This window comes from Myxocyprinus asiaticus, chromosome 18 (assembly GCF_019703515.2).
Source record: "Myxocyprinus asiaticus isolate MX2 ecotype Aquarium Trade chromosome 18, UBuf_Myxa_2, whole genome shotgun sequence".
Classification (NCBI taxonomy): domain Eukaryota; kingdom Metazoa; phylum Chordata; class Actinopteri; order Cypriniformes; family Catostomidae; genus Myxocyprinus; species Myxocyprinus asiaticus.
In genome coordinates, this window is record NC_059361.1 from 143416 (window position 1) to 164301 (window position 20886).

Sequence of the window (20886 nt, forward strand, 5' to 3'; positions counted from 1 at the left end):
GAATCTGGCAACAGATACGAGTTACACTGGTTACATCAACAAGAAGTACCTGAAAGCACCGGTGTCAGAACCAACATACTGTGAAAACATTAAACACAACACTGTGTAAACATTCATGTGAATTCACTTCATTCATATGTGAACATACAGATGTGTGCAGAGAAAACAGAGAGAGACAGAGATCTGAGAGCATTCATCTCATCCGTCAGTGATTTATTCCAGACAGTTGTCTGTAGTCTGTTCTGTCCCTCAAATAAATCCTCATTATTATTACATCTGGGACACAGTCAACCCCGTCTCACTCATCTGAAGGTACTGGAGGACATTCACATGCAACTCATGTGTCACAATTTAAATTATATCCTTTTTTCTGTATGTATACAGTCAGGAACTAAAGTCTGAGAACACATTGAAAATAAACCTGGAAATAAACTGAAAGTTTTGGGATTTTGAACATTTTGTAAAGTTCTGATATAAAATGAAGAATAATTATTCAGGATTTTGCACTCTGTCTAGGTCACTATAATCAATTGTAAGTACATTAGTGCCATTGATCATGTAAACTCTTTGCACAGACGGTTAGATTAAATCACAGAAGTTGTTCTTTGAAACTTTCTCAAATCATGCTGAAAAACATGATCATCAGGTTTTGTCATTAAAACAAAAGGCACATTTAGCAAATGCTAAGAAATTCTGACCTTAATATAATGTTTTAATTAAACTTTTCCCTCAAATTGTTGATTGCTCATAATATAATTAGCAATCTTCACTGCTGGTCTCAGACTTTGGACCCTATAGTATGCATATATGATTTACTGTACTTTACTGTAATTTACTTTAATTGTATGGTTTCATTTTTATAAATGCAAAAGATATACTATAAATGAGTACAGATAAACTAAATGAGAGAGAGAGAAAACTGGCACAACAAATTTCTGCATACTACTAACTAAGGTCCTCACGACTCCTCTCAGAAAAGACAATACGGATTGTGTAAGCAAACATAAATCATACACTATTGTTTCCTGACATCAGCACATATGGACAAAACAATGTCTTCAGCAAAGTCTGAAGTGAGCCGATCACATACTTTTCCAATGAGTGAGTGAGTGAGTGTGTGTGTGTGTGTGTGTGTGTGTGTGTGTGTGTGTGTGTGTGTGTGTGTGTGTGTGTGTGTGTGTGTGTGTGTGTGTGTGTGTGTGTGTGTTTCACTAGCTTCCTGCCAGTGTCATGGAACATACAGGTGCATCTCAATAAATTAGAATGTTGTGGAAAAGTTCATTTATTTCAGTAATTCAACTCAAATTATGAAACTCGTGTATTAAATAAATTCAATGCACACAGACTGAAGTAGTTTAAGTCTTTGGTTCTTTTAATTGTGATGATTTTGGCTCACATTTAACAAAAACCCACCAATTCACTATCTCAAAAAATTAGAATACATCATAAGACCAATAAAAAAAATATTTTTAGTGAATTGTTGGCCTTCTGGAAAGTATGTTCATTTACTGTATATGTACTCAATACTTGGTAGGGGCTCCTTTTGCTTTAATTACTGCCTCAATTCGGCGTGGCATGGAGGTGATCAGTTTGTGGCACTGCTGAGGTGGTATGGAAGCCCAGGTTTCTTTGACAGTGGCCTTCAGCTCATCTGCATTTTTTGGTCTCTTCTTTCTCATTTTCCTCTTGACAATACCCCATAGATTCTCTATGGGGTTCAGGTCTGGTGAGTTTGCTGGCCAGTCAAGCACACCAACACCATGGTCATTTAACCAACTTTTGGTGCTTTTGGCAGTGTGGGCAGGTGCCAAATCCTGCTGGAAAATGAAATCAGCATCTTTAAAAAGTTGGTCAGCAGAAGGAAGCATGAAGTGCTCCAAAATTTCTTGGTAAACGGGTGCAGTGACTTTGGTTTTCAAAAAACACAATGGACCAACACCAGCAGATGACATTGCACCCCAAATCATCACAGACTGTGGAAACTTAACACTGGACTTCAAGCAACTTGGGCTATGAGCTTCTCCACCCTTCCTCCAGACTCTAGGAACTTGGTTTCCAAATGAAATACAAAACTTGCTCTCATCTGAAAAGAGGACTTTGGACCACTGGGCAACAGTCCCGTTCTTCTTCTCCTTAGCCCAGGTAAGACGCCTCTGACGTTGTCTGTGGTTCAGGAGTGGCTTAACATGAGGAATACGACAACTGTAGCCAAATTCCTTGACATGTCTGTGTGTGGTGGCTCTTGATGCCTTGACCCCAGCCTCAGTCCATTCCTTGTGAAGTTCACCCAAATTCTTGAATCGATTTTGCTTGACAATCCTCATAAGGCTGCGGTTCTCTCGGTTGGTTGTGCATCTTTTTCTTCAACACTTTTTCCTTCCACTCAACTTTCTGTTAACATGCTTGGATACAGCACTCTGTGAACAGCCAGCTTCTTTGGCAATGAATGTTTGTGGCTTACCCTCCTTGTGAAGGGTGTCAATGATTGTCTTCTGGACAACTGTCAGATCAGCAGTCTTCCCCATGATTGTGTAGTCTAGTGAACCAAACTGAGAGACCATTTTGAAGGCTCAGGAAACCTTTGCAGGTGTTTTGAGTTGATTAGCTGATTGGCATGTCACCATATTCTAATTTTTTGAGATAGTGAATTGGTGGGTTTTTGTAAAATGTGAGCCAAAATCATCACAATTAAAAGAACCAAAGACTTAAACTACTTCAGTCTGTGTGCATTGAATTTATTTAATACACGAGTTTCACAATTTGAGTTGAATTACTGAAATAAATGAACTTTTCCACGACATTCTAATTTATTGAGATGCACCTGTATATGTTACCAGATACAGTGCATTAGTATGTCAACACTGTGGACTCACACAGCACAATATATTTGTGAAGAGGGTCATACAATGGAACCTTATATAGCACAACGATACAAGATATTTTCTAAGTAAATCAAGAGTTTTTGTCCTAATTCAGTTTCTATTTCTGTGGTGTCACATTGGGAAACTCCACCCACTGTGAAATCTCACTGGTCCAAAATAACTCCTCACATTAAACTTCTGACTGGCTGCACATTCACTTTGTGTGGACAGACAAAACATTGATGAATAGAAACATGTCGCTTTGTTAGGATGTGGTGTTAAGAAGGCGCAGTCACATTTACCTTTGCAGACCGAAATACAGTCATCTCAATGGCAATCGTGAATTTTGCCCAATGGACTTCTGCTGGCCAATAATTTTTTCCCTCATGGATTTTGTGTGAAGTTCAAGTATGGTGAACTTTGACTGGTAAATTCGCTATGTTGACCAATAGGAAGTTGTTTGGTTTGACAGTGACCTCTGTGTGGGTGGGGCTTCATACACAATTACACTGAATATTCACAATGGACAATGATATAATTTATTTTTAACTTCATTCTCACTGGTTTCACACACGCTTAACCCCACCCACACCTTCTTTGCCCGCGGTATTTTGCAGTGCCAAGATAAATGTGACTAACTGTGCATATCTATCCAACACAAGTATTATAAAACACAGCCATCTTTGACAAGTATGAATAAATCATGTACTGTTAATGCTTTTCCTGGTGATTTGAAACCAGTCCCTGAAAAAGCTAAACCAATGTTTATCATGAACACAATATTCACATTGATTTAATGTGGAGTTTGTCTTTAGTAAGGTCATAGTTCATTCTCTATAAGGGAGACAGTGAACACTGTACACACGCCTACAGTACACCTGAAACTTTTTGGGTTTTGGTGGGGTTTTCATAGCATACACAAAGTCATTTTTATCAGGTCTTATCAGGGTCCATTTTCAGCTTCCATCAATTTTTGGAAGAGCACAGGAGGAACCAGGGCTTTTCCAGAGTCTCAGGAGGCTTATGAATCATGGTGGAGTTTTGTTACAGTATTTTCCTCAGCATTGACAAAAGCTAAACAATACTGACTCAATAACACTTTCTTGGGAGTTTTCTGTGCATTTTGGGAGTTTGACGGTCTCTGGTCATTATGGACTTACTTAGCATTTTATTATGAACTATGGTCCTATTTAAGTTCCCAACGTGGTCTTCTGTTGTTGTAGCCCATCCGTCTCAAGGTTTGATGTGTTGTGCATTCAGAGATGATATTCTTCTCACCACAGTTGTACAGAGTGGTTATCTGAGTTACCGTAGACTTTATCAGTTCAAACCAGTCCGGCCATTCTCTGTTGACCTCTCTCATCAACAAGTGTTTCCATCTGCAGAACTGCCGCTCACTGGATGTTTTTTGTTTTTGGCACCATTCTGAGTAAACTAGAGTCTGTTGTGTGTGAAAATCCCAGAAATACTCAAACCAGCCCATCTGGCACCAACAATTATGCCACGCTCCAAATCACTGAGATCACGTTTTTGCCCATTCTGATGGTTAATGTGAACATTAACTGAAGCTCCTGACCCGTATCTGCATGATTTTATGCACTGCACTGCTGCCACACGATTGGCTGATTAGATAATCACACGAATAAGCAGATGTACAGGTGTATCAAATAAAGTGATCAGTGAGTGTATGCTTTCATTGTAAGCAAAAAAGCAGCATGAACATTCTGCCTAACATCTCCTTATGTGTTCCAAGAAAGAAAATCATATGGGTTTGGAATGACATAAAGGTGAGTAAATGATGACAGAACTTTCATTTTTGGGTGAACTATCCCTTTAAGCAGCCTTGGTGGGAACACAAGCATCCAAATTGCTGGTGAACAGCTGCTGATTTTAGCTGGTTGCAACATTACAGAATGAACATACTCAGAATATGCTAATAAACAAAAATAATTTCAGATTATAAATAAAAAGCAACGGAAGAAGAATCTGCTGATGTCCTCATTCTCTGCTGCACATGTTCAGCTGAAAACCAATAATAGAAGACTAAATAACACTCTTCAGAGGTGAAGATGTTTAAGAATAAGCAGTCCAGAGAAGGAAAGAGGCTTTTTCTTCATTATATATTGTTGAAAAAGAGAGTCAGAATCTGATGGAGATCCACAGCATGCATGACAACAAAACAGACTAGAAAAAAGGCCTCAACTTTAACCTCTCCTTTTGGTGAAACATTAATGCACATCAGCCCTGTCCACAGCCAATGGGGTTATCTATTAATGTGTTAATTATATGCCAGTTGTATATGGGGTCTTACCTTCAATGATAAGTGCATTCCTCATCATCTTTATACAGCATTAAATAGGCAACAATAAATTATCTGCACTTCCTGAGGCAATTAAAACAAGTTCATTCATTACAGTGGAGTCTGATACGGTTCTCATCTCCAATCACCTCTCTTGTTGTCTCTCTGTGTTTTTGTCTGTCCTTCTGAGTGCCGTCGGTCATGAGTGCAGACTAGGCCATGTCTGGAGTATTTTAGGGCAGTAAATTGCCCAGTATATAGTACAGGTTTCATTCCAGTCCTCTGCCTCAAGCATCTTATAACAATGTCACTAAGTGGCAGTCCAACGAGACCAAGTGTCCTACATACAGGCCATTAAGTGAACACAGAGTCAGACAGGAATTATTCCACAGCTCACATCTGAACACACAAACAATGAAGGGCAGGAAACTGTGCCAGTGGGTGGCATCAAATCAGGCCATCATGGAGAGATGGACTGCTTTTAACAAAGGGTTAAAATGAAATGTTGCTGGGTAAATGACATTTACTGGTGTTTTAAATTGATATAATCATACACTGTAGAAGAGTTGATTTTTTGTTTTGTTTGCCACACTCATCTTTGGCTTGCTCACTGGGGGTTTAAAGATAATAAGACATGATTTTCTATAAAGATGTTCACTGTGGACATGAAGACATTAAGGCATGACCTTCTGCACAGCTGCTATGAAATGACATGTATTATGAAAATCACTATACAAATAAAACTGACTTGACTTATCATCATCATGAGCAGTACTGAATGTAAAGGGTGAGAGCTTGTTTTGTTTTATCACAACATATTGCACACATGGCATGTACACATGGTGTAAATGTTCTTCATTTAAAGAAATGCTGAATTTGTATTGGAGCTTTACGTCAAACCAATGTCATCTTGCCCTTCCTCCTTCCAGTTGCTTTTTACGTCTCTTCCTCCCGCCCAACAGTTTGTTTTACTGCAGCCACTGAAGTTGCAGTAGAGAGCTGAAGATGATCAATACACACAACAAACAGCTCTGTCCCAAAGTCTCACTGCAGCACAAACAGTCACAGCAAGTAAATAAATAAATAAATAAATACAAAACTGTGATGATTGGGTTCGAGAGAGAGAGACTTTGATCCGTCACTGCTTAATCATAAGATACAGGCCCAGAGAATCACAACTGTCTGATATTTACAAATCCACAAATACACGCTCTCTAAAGATAGCAACTTTACAAAAGACAAGAGAAAATATTTAACACCATTTAATTAGTTTTCCTATTTTCTAATTCTCTCAATGTCTCTGATTTTAGCTCATGTTCAAAGTAACCCTTTCATGTAGAATTTACATCCAAATGCCTTTTCTCTACTGAATTAATCTGCAAAATCATTATCCTTGTATCTTGTATTTTAAGTGCCATTTATTTGTATATAAAGTGTAATTGATAGAGTCTGTTCTCTGTAGTAGAAATGAAAATTAGGGGCCCTATTTTAAGAGTGCAGAGCTAAGCGATGTGTCAGTGGGATGGTCATTAAGTGTTGGTATTTTTGTGCTAGGCGCAAGTGGGTTTGAAGAAATTGTGTGTGCAAAGTGCTAAAGGGCAAAGTGCTAAAGGGCAAAGTGCTAAAGGGCTGGGTCAAGTGCAATTTAATTCTGAGGTTCTTCTCCAGCACCGTCTGCATCCTATCATATTGTCCATTCCATCAAGCACCAGCGATATAAACAAAGACAGCACATTCATAAGAAGTTGTTAATGTATGCAATGAATTAGAAGAACAGAAATATAGATTTACCTCTTTTATGCATTAACTGCATCCTTGTTTAATGTCATATTTCCATGACCGTGACACACTTCTTTTATACACATGGAAAATGTGGTTCGTGTCAGGATTTGTATTTACACTCCATTAAATTAAAGAGAATGTAAGAATTATTCATAATTTTCATCTACTGACACACAAATCATGGCTTGTATGAACAGTGATCGCATTATTGCCGTGCACTTCACTTCTATTCACTTCTACATTTACTGAAACAATTTTTTTTTAAATTAAACCCTTAATTTAAATTACACTTCAAACAAAAAGAAAATATAATCAAAATAACAAAGTGGTCAAAAACATCATTACAAATCAAAACATTTTACTCTCTCCAACTTCTTCCTCCGGCCCCTTTTACAGTGACATAAAAAATAAAAGAAAAAAATCACTCTACGACAACTGATGGAATATTAAAAACACAAATTATATCATAAAAACAACTGTAAATAAAAATTAATAATTCATTAATAAGAATTGAAAAATAAACTATGACCTCTAGAAAGGTTAAAACACAAATCTCATAAATGAATAGCTACAACAGGGATTGTCCGGGACATAATTTGATGTTCCACTATATTTTAAGAGTTTGGACATGAACTTTATTATCACCTGCTGATAACACATGCTTCTCAAATGTCTTAGCGCAACGACCTGTTTCTCAGGAAAATAGCAAATCACACTTTGCGGCACTTCATAAACATACAATACACCCACAGATAGCGCAAACACTCACACCCATGCCCACTTACACTTTGCACTGGCACAAAAAAATTGCACTTAGGGGTTAGGTTAGATCTTTCAAACGTAGCGCACGGTCGTTGCACGTAGCGCTGTGCTATCCATGCTCATGAAAATAGAGCCCGATATCTAAAAGAATGTTCACCCAACAATGTTGTTGCAAACTTGTGTTCAGTTATTTTTGCATTGAGATTTTAAAGAATCTTTCAGGGTTGCTGCAGAGTTTTTAAAATCAAATTTAAGACTTTTTAAGACCTTTGCTAAGTCTGAACAAATCAAATTAATACCGTATCCCCATTTCAAAACAAACCAACACAATCTCAAAATAAATCATGTGTCACAGACTCTTACTTAAACAGGCAGGAGCACACATTCAACATGACCTTAACATCGATCATCAGTAAAACAGGATAGGATATATGCAAGTTTAAAACACTCAAGACATGTTTTACACATATATATCACATTAAAATTGGTTTACGTGCATGTACATAAATAGATACAAATTAGAGGTCGACCGATATTGGATTGTGCTGATCGATAATGTGTTGAAAGAAAGCCAGTTAGTCTGCCAATACTTTTTAAAATTGGTAGCCTATATTACATGTTCTTAGTCTTTCCTTCCTGTGATGGGGAGGGCCAGACAGAGGCTACAAGAGTCCAAATTTCCAATTTACATTTATTATTGATTCATACAGATAACAAAGAAAAGCAAAACATACAGTATATACATAGAATCAACATTTAACCACCACTACTACCCCCACCCCAACCCCACTCTCAACAAACATCCCTGTGTTCACACATGATTATAGACAACAACAAAAAAAACATATATATATATAAAATAAATCACACACATTTTGAACTAAACTTCTCTCTCCACTGCCCCTCCCCGAGAGCCCTCCAAAAACACCAAATAGCTGCCCCATTTCCCATCAAATGAATCCCAATTCCCCAGCCTTCTACATGACACTTCCTCGAAAGCCACCACCCTCCTCATCTCCGTGCACCATTTTTGAAATGAGTGCACTCCAGCCAACTTCCATCCCCTTAAAACGATTTGTCTGCTAATCATAACATTGGTTAGGACCCAATTTTTTATGTGTTTATGCCCTATATTGATGACCACCCCATCACCTAAAATACAGTCTGGGGCAAAATGAAATTTGAGTGCTCAATTCATCACACATAAAACTCTGAACCTTCAACCAAAATTCTTGGATCTTAACACACCACCAAAAAACATGGGTGCAAGTGGGTGTGTCTTTAAGACCAAGCCTATACAATCTAGAGGGGGTCCAATAGAATCGATGTCAAATTTTAATTGCATCAGACGCACCCTTGCATCTCTAGATGTAGACTTGATGTTTTTTTAGAATCCTAGCCCACACTCCCTCCCCCAATACCAAGTTTAAATCTTTCTCCCATAATCTCTTGAGAGAAGCTGAAGCTCCGTCCCCCAGACTCTGAATTAGCAGGGAGTAATACACTGATGCCTCATGACCTTTTCCAAAAGCAGGAATCATCACTCCCAGAGTATCTGTTGCTTTAGGGGGGTCTATGATACTCCCAAAAATAGTACAGAGCAGGTGGCGCAGCTGTAAATACTTATAGAACTGAGATCTGAGAATCCCAAAATGTTGAACCAGATTTTCAAAAGATCTCAACACTCCACTCTCATATAGGTCACGAGTGTAGTAACCCCCCTCACAATCCACTCTGACCAGCAGAAAGTGGACTTATTAATACATACTTTAGGGTTCAGCCATAAGCTTGAAGCAACACTTAAATAAATGTCCCAATTAAACACTCTGGACACTTTTGTCCATACCGAGTGTAAATGTGAGATAACGGGGTGTAATTTTACTTCTCCGGTTAGTTTAATAGAAAGACTTTGCAAGGGTGAAATAGGGGCAAGAACTTCCTGTTCAATACAAAACCAGGGAGGGGCCCTCTCAGGAGGAAGCGACCAATGAGCCAAATGTCTGAGACTGAATGCATAATAATAAAACTAAATCTTGGGTAGGTCTAGCCCACCTTTGTCAATCGGTCTATGTAACTTATTAAAATGTAGTCTGGGATGTTTACTATTCCAAATGAAGGACTTCACTATGCTATCAAATTGCTTGAAATAAGAGAGAGGGACATCTACAGGGAGAGACTGTAGCAGGTAGTTAAATTTTGGAATACAATTCATTTTAATAACATTAACCTTTCCAATCATAGATAAATGTAATGAAGCCCACCTGTCCACATCGCTCGAAAAACTTTTTATTAAAGGGTCAAACTGAACCAACTAAAATCACAAATTTGCTGGAAATAAAATATAGTTGTGTCAAAAACAAAATTATAAAGACCACATTCCAACATTAGTGCAACAAACCCCAAACCAAACAAACAGAAAAAAGAAAAACGTGCGCATTAAACCTGTGCACGACAGTGCCAACTGGCATCCATCCCTCTAAACTCAAACAGTCCATGTACGCCTACGAGAGTCCCCACGACAACTCTGCCATCGGATTGCTCAAGTCCGGTGCTTCTACAAAAATTTTGTGAGACAGAATTACACAACAAAAGATAATCTATAAAACAAACTCCAGCCAATAGGCAGAATAAACACAAAGAACTTGTAGATTCATCCACAACACTGTCCCAAAGGAATGTTACTCCACAAAACAAACTCCAGCCGCTAGGCGAAACAAGCACAAAAAGAAACAAAAAGGTGCTCATTTTCCTCAGACAGTCAAGTGAATGGTCAGGTCCACAAGGCTGCAACGTGAGTACCACAAAATAACTTACTCACTCCATTGAGTTTATGAAGGACATCACTTGCTGTTAGCATGTGAATGTTTTACGGCCATCCTTAGTATCTATTCTCAATTTGACCGGGAACATCAGTGCAAAAGCGACCTTCCATTGATGTAAGAGTTTTTTGCATTCCTTGAATCGATCACGTTTATCTCATCGAATTCGCAAAACCTGGGAACAAGAAAATGCTGTGGTTTTTCCAAGAAAGCTTTCCTTTACTCCTCGCCTCACAAAACACGAGATCTTTATCGGATGATCTCAGAAATTTGGCCAGAATTGATAGAGGCCTCTCTCCCTCAGTGGATCGCCGAGCCGGAACCCTGTGAGCTCGCTTGATTCCAGTTTATGGCCTGTTATGTCAAGCAGACTCGGAAAGAGCCCATCTAGGAATTTCACCATATCCTGACCCTCTTAGGCCTCAGGAATTCCAACAATTTGGACGTTATTCCGCCGGCTACGGTTCTCCAAGTACTTCAGCTTCTCCCAGACACTCTCCAGATCCATCTTGGTCGCTAGCAGATTAGCAGATAATTCGCTCTCTGATGACTCCAGATAATCGATCCGTTTCTCGACATTCCCCACACTTGTAACCACCTCAGTGAATTTCGTCTCCATGGCCATGATCGATCAACGTATTACAGCAAGATCCTCCAAGTCAGCAACGACCTTCGTCAGCATTGACGACATGTTCAAAATTTCTCACCGAAATTCCCTCATTTCTCCGACCAAATCGGCTCCCGGGCTCGGGGCCTCCGCGGGGGTGTCCGCTTGAGCACGTAAGTGTCTTTTAATGTCTCCAGAGCCCGAGGATTTTGAATTCTTTGACATATTGTCCTCCTAGAACAGTTATGGAACAGTGTGTATCGATTCTCCAGCAAAGTGTGCAGAGCTCGCCGTTCACAAGTCCGAACCTCGCATGGTGTCACGTGACCCATCCAAGAGTCCAAATGTAATTAAACTCCAGATGCACTTTATGGGGGGGGGATTTGATTCATAGCGTGGAACCTTTACACCGGGGACTCATTATTTTGAAATGTTTGCACTTCACTGCTTCCAGTAAACATTGTCATATTTCATCAAAACCACATAATCATCATCAACAGCTGATCTTTAGTGATCGCTTGTCATAAATTTCACTCATCAAATAAATCACTCACAAGCCCCCGCGTGTTTGGAGAAAATACAACAGTGCCGCGCTTTCACTTTGAAGGACGCAGAGCGTGCATTTATTTTGATAAGTTTGATAATCACATTAGGTCATATCACGATTCCTGTCTTTCCACCCCCAAATTTAAGACCTCTTTAAATAACAATTATGACTTTTGTTGTATCGTTTAAGATATTTAATACTTTTTATGACCTTAAATTTAGGAAAACTGAATTTAAGACATTTTAAGACTTTTTAAGGATCCACGGGAACCCTGTCTTCACACAGCTTTTTATGAGGGACTTGACAGCTGTAGCGGAGGGGAAGATGTTCTGTGAATAACGGTCTAAATTTTGCTCTGTTCTTCACACAAAGGTATTATGCGGCTTCAGAGGATGTGGAATACAGCACATGACTCATACAGACTACTGTTATAGTTATTTAATGGTGTTTTCTGGTCCTTTTTAGAGCTTGTGAGTGAGCTTGTGTTGCACTGCATGAAAAGACTGCAATGCAGAAAGTGCATCATTTATGGACTTTAATGAGAAAGTTTAATGCATTTCCAGCAGACACATCTGCAGGAAAAGAACACTTTTACACATGGGACATGCATTCAAACTGAAAAATCTGTGCACCCACAGAAGAGCATCCATTATATACAAAAGTGCAGCGATTATTCAAAACGTTTATGTTATGGAAGATGCTAACAACAGACAGGTTTGATGACATGGGGATGAGTAAATAATGACAGAATGTTCATCTTTGTGTGAACTATCCCTTGAATCTGGAGTGTGATGTTGGTTCATAATGCAATAATCGTGAAAACAACCGTCAGCATCAGAGACTTGAATCAATACTCTTCACTCCTGAGGGATCTTCTGTGGCGAGAGGTGAGACTTGTGGGGGTTGGGCAGAGAAACAGGGCCTGCGGGGTCAGTCTACGTCCATTCAAACCCCCGCTGATGTGGGATGGGTCTCTATAAGGATTCTTCTGTCTTTTCATGTTCAGTCTAGGACAGGCAGATTTATGATTCCATATGGATGACCCATGAGAGCTCTCTGTCCTTTTGACAGTATTTAAATGAGGTCCAGCAGTAACAGGACTAGTCTCCAATCATCAGTGTCTCTACCATGTTTCAAACATACTTCAGTCTAGCTTTGGATAACACCTACATTTTTACCTTGTTTATTACCACCCTAACCATTTCATCCCCTCACAAATCTATATGAGCTTCATAATTCACAGCTATAACCCTTTAAGCTCAGATGGGCCCACCAGCACTGCCGGTTGCTTGGTATCATCCAGCACCTGCGGTATGTACATCACTCACCCCGAAGGATTTTCAACATTCAACAGTCAGCACCTACTGAGATTCTGTGCATTTGGTCAATTAATAGAGCATTGAGTAAACCAAAGCTTTTACAAAGGGATCTCTGGACACCGCGATCACTTGTCAACATAAATAATACAATCTCGAACTATACCTCTACAGGCAACCTTGGTGTATTGCAAAAAAAACTTTGCTCTCTTGAACTGTCGCTTCATCTCGGATAAGGGCCCATATCTTAATGAACAAACTACTGACACCAGCCTGGACATCCTATTTCTCACAGAGACTTGGCAGATGCCTAATGATTACTTGCATCTTAACCTGCTTACACCACATGGATATCAGCACTTGTCTAAACCGCGTTCATATGGAAAAGGGGGTGGACTTGCAGTCATCTTTCGAAATTCAATACCAATTACTCAACTGGATTTTCACAACACTAATGAACTATTAACTTTAACTTGTGCTGTGTCATCTCAGGTCCTTTTGCTTGGTGACTTTAACATCCCTGTTGATACTGCATGCTCTAACAGTACTCACTTAAAGACTGTCGTGGACTGTTTTGATCTTCTTCAGAATGTCAATTTTCCAACACACATTCATGGTCATACGCTTGATTTGGTATGTGCATCTGGTTTGAATAATGTTTCCATCTGTGGTCTGGCTATTCCTATCTCTGACCATAAACGTTTTACTTTTGATTTTACATGATCCTGTCCAACAAAATGTATTGATACCACAACAATATCATATCGTAACATCAATGCTGTCGATCCCAACTCTTTTTCTGACTCAATTGCTTCCTCTGCTATTTCTGATGTCTTCAAATTCACCTGTCCGTCTATAATATTGGATGAGTACACTCTTAAAGATTTTCCCATCAAAAAACAGTAAAGAACTGGCAGCAGGGTTGCCAGCATGTTACTGTAAAATTAACGGTGTCTTGCTGTTGCTGAAATTAACAGCTAGATACTGTTTTTACAGCTACAGTATACAACTGTAATTTAGCAGCATATAGCCGTCAAATTACATACTATCTACTGTTGTTGAAATGAACAGCTAAGTTCCCAGCATGCACTGCGGCATGAAGAAATTACTTCGATTTTTTACTATTTACTGGTTTATTTTAACGTTGTTTTTGTTGTAGTCTAAGTTACTTGTATTTTAATGTTCAGTTTTTACTTATTTACGTAAAAATTATAAATTACAATTATAAAACATAAATTGACTGGCTGGAAGAACATAATATAATAATAAAGAAGGTCCAAGGTGCCAGCTTGAGAGATCACTAATCACCATAATGGTGACTTCAATCAAAACACAACTATTGATGATAAAACAACAACACTAATAAAAACTAAGACTTCTATTAAGTCTGAATAAATAATTTTGTACGTGTTTTTTTTTGTTTGTTTTTTTTTACAATTTTTGTAGCTCCAATGCATTTGCCAAAGCATACATACTTATTCAAGTGCAAAGGCTTATGGGTATTTCACCATTATAACCTACAATACAGTGCTATACTGTTATTTTACTGTGTACAGGTTGTTGTTTTTGTTTTTTGTTTTTTTCATAAATAAATACACTGTTCAATCCTGGCAAAATTTTACATTTAATATGTACATTGCTTCTAAGGTTGATTTTTTTATTTTTATTTGACTTCTCATTAGACAGACAAGTGAAGGCTGATGTGAGATGATAAAGAACAGAGGTGTTGCTCAGAAACATCATGATCACAAAATTTTCATGGGGGGGGGGGGGGGGGGTTAAAATATACATTTCAAAATGTCACTATAGCTTTCACCAAGATGATATCATGATTTAAATGTTCATTTTCCCCTAATGCCTTGCACAGAGCAGCTATTTACCGTAAAACTAGTCACTTCACAGTGAGCCTGCTCTTGATCTCCCAGAATGCAACATTTTTAACAGCAAACTGCTGTATTTAAGAATCACAGTAAATTGCTGTAGGAATTTGGCCGTAAATTTACAGCAATTTTTTTACAGTGTACCATTCTCTTCTTGCTAATGCCTTAGATGAGTACGCTCCTATTAGGACCAGGTCTGTTCCCGCTTCCCACTCCTCTCCTTGGTTTAATGCAGAGCTTCGTGCTCTAAAAGCAAAAGGCCGACAACTTGAATGACTTTTTTAGGAAGTCGGGCCTAACTGTACATTTCTTAGCATTCTCAGAATATGTTAGACATTATAAAACTGAACTGAATGCAGCCTGCTCTACTTATATCTCCAACATCATTAATAAAGCTAACAATAGGCCTACAGTACTGTTTAGCATGGTAAACAAACTGGTGCAGGCACCCAGCCACAGTATTTGCCAATCTGATGACACTTGCTGTTCCTTTTTCACCACTTTCAGGAAAAGGTGGATGCTTTATGTGAGACCTTTGGTGACAAACTGACTATTTCTACTTGTGAGCTCAATCAGTCTATCCAACCCTTGACTAACGTTACCCCGACGAACCCCTCCCTCATTAGTGACATAAATACAGAAATCAAATTCCTCTTCGTGCTGGCTAGATCCTGCACCCACATCTCTTCTAAAACACTGTACTTCTGTTATTTCTGCTCCTATCTCACACCTTGTGAACATGTCTCTTATCTCTGCCACTGTCCCAATATCACTTAAGCCTACTGCTGTTACTCCTATTCTCAAAAAATCAAATCTGGATCCAGCAGACTTTTCAAATTATCGTCCAATTTCTAATTTACCATTTGTCTCTAAAATCATTGAAAAGTTTGTCGCCATTCAGCTGCAATCATTTCTAGCTCACAACAATCTGTTTGATATATTTCAATCTGGTTTCCGCTTACATCACAGTACTGAAACTGCTCTAGTAAAGGTTGTAAATTACCTTTTACTCTCTGGTGAATTGGGCAATCTATCCATTCTCTTACTACTTGACCTCAGCTCAGCTTTTGACACTGTCTGTCACAAACTACTACTTTCTCGCCTTTCAGAGATTGGTATCTCAGGTGTTGCGTTATCCTGGTTCTCTTCATATCTCATGGATAGGCAATACTATATCTCTATGCACAATTACAAATCCCCCACTGTCTCACTCAAACAAGGTGTTCCTCAGGGCTCAGTTCTTGGTCCATTACTATTCATTAACTACATTATGCCTCTTGGACAAATTATTCAACGTCATGGTTTCAACTATCACTGCTATGCCGATGATATACAAATATATACAGCTTGCCAGCCAGATTATATTCACCAGACTGCCTCGTTATCCTCGTGTCAATGAATTGAAGGGCTGGCTTAACTCCAACATTCTCAAATTAAACTTGAGTAAAACTGAAATCATAATTATTGGACCATCAACACTAACAACAAATCTAATTAATGTCTCTAGCTGTGACATTGATGGTACTCTAATTTTCCCATCTGCCACAGTCAAAAACTTAGGTATCATTCTTGACCCTTCATTGACCCTAGGTGCCTATATTAACAAACTCTCTAAAGCAGCATTTTTCCAACTATGTTGTATCACCCAAATTTGTCCATATGTTAGTCCGAAAGATGCTGAATCATTAGTCCATGCATTTATTACATCTCGCCATGACTACTGTAACGCCCATTCCAAAATGGGTAGAAAAAGGGGAGGAAAAAAAACAAACACCTTCAGAGCTTAAAGGGTTAAAAGACAATCAAGGTGAACTATGAAACCATTTATGATGATCCTGTGAGGATCATGTATGCTCTCAATGTACATGGAACGCTTCCAAAACATCCTTTTGGCAAAGACGAGTGTGTAAACACATTTACATGTTTGAATGCTGCTGTGAAGTATAAGGAAAACACAAGCAAAAGGCTCAGAAATGAGACACGCTGCATCTTCTGAAAGTCATCTCTGAGATTCTTCTGCCTCATCACTGGATCAGCAAGAACATCTCAGTGGAAACAGAAGTTTTAATACACACACATACAGTGTTTCCTCTGTTTGAAACAGTAAAACACTCAACAGTCTATTTCCTCTACGTGTCCTGAGGGACTGAAAAACATTTGAAGCTCTATTTGCTGATTATCACAAGTTAAGAAAGAAAACCAATCTCATAATAGTGAGTCATTTTACTGAGGTCAGTGTAACTGAAGTTGTTTTATTTCAAAACATAATTAGTTATAACAACTGTGAATATGCTTGTTGGCATTGAACTTGAGTTAACAGGGTTTGTTTTGTTGCTGATTAGGATTAGGTTTTTAATTTAATAGAATTGTTGCATGTTGTCTTTAGAGACTTTTTATTGAACTGCTGCCATTGACCTGTTTTCCAATGCCATAGTAGTTCTACAATTAATCTCATTTGTAATGTTCCTTTTTTGCAGGATTATCAACAGACTGTCCAACTACTGAGTATGATGAATTCTAGAAGCAATTCTGCACATTCAGAAAATCTGATTTGCAAGTAAATTCAGGGACGAATCTCAGAGGAACTGAGCTGAGACCAAAGGCAAATGGTGCAGTCGGGTCTTTCACATTCTGTTTAATATTTATCCAAATAAAGAAAATACAGCAGAGGAAATATCAGCCGCAGCACTCGTGTCTTTCACAAGACTATCAGCCGCAGACAGACTCAATTATAAACAGAAAACTGCTTTGAAACGACACTGATACTAACTGAGATGTAAGGAGAGAAGAAGATGAGTACTATTTTAATATGGATCCTAGAGATTGTCTGACAAATGTTCATTTAAACTCTCTGCACAAAGATTTCTAAAACAAAATCTGAATTGATAAAATACACTTATTACAACTAACATGAGTTGTTTATATTTTCTGTAAGGGTTGGTTCACCCAAAAATGAAAATTGTGCTTAGAGATTTTAATTTTGAGGTGAACTCTCTCTTTAGCTGTATGATAGGCTACAATGAAGGCAAGTCAAATGGACATTAAGTTTTGGCTGGTTTGGATAGATGAGTTATTCCATGATTTGCATGATAGAGATAATTAAAGACAAACACACAGAGCAGATTGTCCTGATCTTGAGGGAGCTGCGATGAAAAAAACTTTATTACTGACACAATTTCAAGAGTTATTTACTACTGTTGTAAATGAACAATACAGATGCTTTGATATGAATTCATACACATTAAAAAGCCAAACAAAGACCCATTACAATAGTCATATTTTTCTCTTTCCAATGTGCTTTACTTTCAGGGGTCAAGGGTCATTAGAAAAACACACAAGGACACATGTATTAAGATATAAAATTAAAACTCCAAAGATACTTTTTCTCCATTAAAACCTAAAAATGGGTCAAATGCCAGCCCGAATAGAAGTAAAGAATTAATTTGTATTTGGGCTATATTATTACACAACAAAAACAAGGTCAAACTACTGTACATCGGTGACCTCGTGTCTGCAGTTCATACATGCTGACTTCTGGATTGCAGCTGGGTTATGATTATACAACAAATCACTACAGATTATGACAAAATATGCCAAAAACACACTCCTTATCTTGAAGATTTAATAACAAGCATCCCTACAACACTGTCATCATTCACACTGATCTTTAAATAACTCTGTGCAATCAGTCACAAGATCACAGCAGAAGAAAATATCTCATTCCATCTCTATTACTCTCAATTCTCATCGTTTTCATCTCTTCTTCATTTCACCTCTCTCTTAAAAAGGAGTCAATGTGCTGGATCAAATACAGTTACACAACACCAATATCCTCTTCTGTGTCTGAATTGGAAACTTACACACACACACACACACACACACACACACACACACACACACACACACACACACACACATTTATGCCTGTAATTCTGGATTGCAAGGAACCCAAACTATGAAAAAGCATGCCTTTAATTCCTTTAGAACTGTTACACATGCACCATTGATCACAATGGGTTCAACTGTTTAATCTTTGTGTTTTCCACTAGAGATTGATGAAGAGTTTAAAACAGATGAGATCAGGAAACACAACAGTCTATCAGCATCATCAAACTGAGACAAAAACTGCTCCTGTCTCAGTCTTCGCTTAGGTTGCATTGATTATTACATCTTTGTCAACATTTTGAGACGACAGTGATGATGAAAGCATATCAAATGTTGATCATGCAAAGCATAATATCATTATATAAAAATGTTTTGTAATAAATCTTAAAAAGGTAAGAGTATGGGTCTACAGGTGTACCACTCTGTTGGTGAGAACATGCCATCTTGAGTACACACACCAATCTCTGGTTGACATTCAGACAAACATGACACAATCTAGGTTCTACAAGGCAAATGATTATTAACATTATGTAAAATGTCCCAAAACTATCAAGATATGCAAGAGAGATCCGAGATCAGACATGATCTTCAGTAAACAACATGAATGTGACAGTGTTTTTACCTCCTGCAGCTGCTCGAGCTCGTGTTTCAGCACCTCCTGTTCACTCTCGAGCTCCGCGTACTGATGCTTCAGTGTCTCATTCTCCTCCAGAACCACCAGACCGCATTCTGCCGCACGAATCTTCTCCCGGTTCGCCTCTGCGAGCTCCCGAGTCAACCGCTCCACCTCGGCCCGGTACTGATCCACCGATTGCCCGCATTCTCCGCCGGCTGCCATCGCCTCTGATCCTGAGAGACAGGCGGAGGCTGACGAGAGATTCAGGTGGTGCTGCAGTCAGTCAGTACACACGCACACACACGCACACACACACGCACACACACGCACACGCACACACACGCACACACACTCTCTCACACACACACAGACACACACACACACACACACACACACACACACACACACACACACACACACACACACCTATTTGCTGATGATGTTCAAACGAGTGACTGTAATCGCTGTCCTCATTCTACCGTGATGTCAGTGTGGTAATCGACACTATTGCCCCATCCATCAAGATCATATGTTTTCATCTCTGAGTTTGATTATTAATCATCTCCACCGTTACAGAAGCGCAAAGTGTGCACAAGTTCAATCTGTCTCAAATTGTGACGTCACTCCCTCCGCCTCTTATTTTTTATTTTGTATTTTTTTTAATTTCTTACCATTTACAAAGGAAAATATTATTGAATAATTATAATAAATATTATTAGATTTAGAAAAGTATTATTATAACGGTATTTTAATAAAATGTGAGTATAAAAAAATGCAGTAAAATATTTAATTGTATTTATTGTATTCGATAATAATAATAGTAATAATAATAAATTATGAAATAATAATAATAATAATAATAAAATGTATAAAATAATAATAATAATTAAAAATAATAAATAAATTAAATTAAATTAAAATAAAATAAAATAATAATAATAATTAAAACATACATTTTAAACTCTTTTGCGCTGCCTGCTGGACAAAACTTTAAAATACACTGTGAAAAAGAAGAGCTTGAATTTATTAAGTACCACTTTAAATATGCAGTATATTATTCTCACTTTAGTGTGTGTGTGTGTGTGTGTGTGTGTGTGTGTGCAGAGAGACAATGAAAGTGTGTGCTTATTTATTGTATTCTATAATAGTAATAATAATAATAAAATGTATAAAATAATAATAATAATAATAATAATAATTTGTAAAAAAAAAAAAAAAAAAAAAAAGTTTATTAAATTAAAATAAAATAAAATAAACTAAGATTGAAAACATACATTGCACTTGTGTTTTATAAACACTTGTATTTTGCTCCCATTTGTTTACTGGTTGTTAGATACCCATAGATCATTTTTAGTAGGTTATGATTAATTTTCAGAAAATCTGATCAAAAGCTGTGTACTTACAAAGGTGAAATTTAATTATTAAAGATCTGAAACTTTTTTTCCCCCTTTTCTCCCCAATTTGGAATGCCCAATTCCCAATGTGCTCTAAGTCCTCATGGTGGTGTTGTTA

At 38.0% G+C, this 20886-nt stretch overlaps 1 protein-coding gene across 1 annotated transcript in view; it reads right to left on the reverse strand.

Annotated features, from left to right (window-relative positions):
* Positions 1-19889, reverse strand: part of LOC127456207 (protein bicaudal D homolog 1-like) — a 68481-nt gene extending 48592 nt beyond the window's left edge. The window contains exon 1 of the mRNA XM_051724586.1: positions 19381-19889. Coding sequence (XP_051580546.1) covers positions 19381-19596 — 216 coding nt within the window. The 5' untranslated portion in view covers positions 19597-19889. The remainder of the gene's footprint in view (positions 1-19380) is intronic.
* Between the last annotated feature and the right edge of the window lie 997 nt (positions 19890-20886).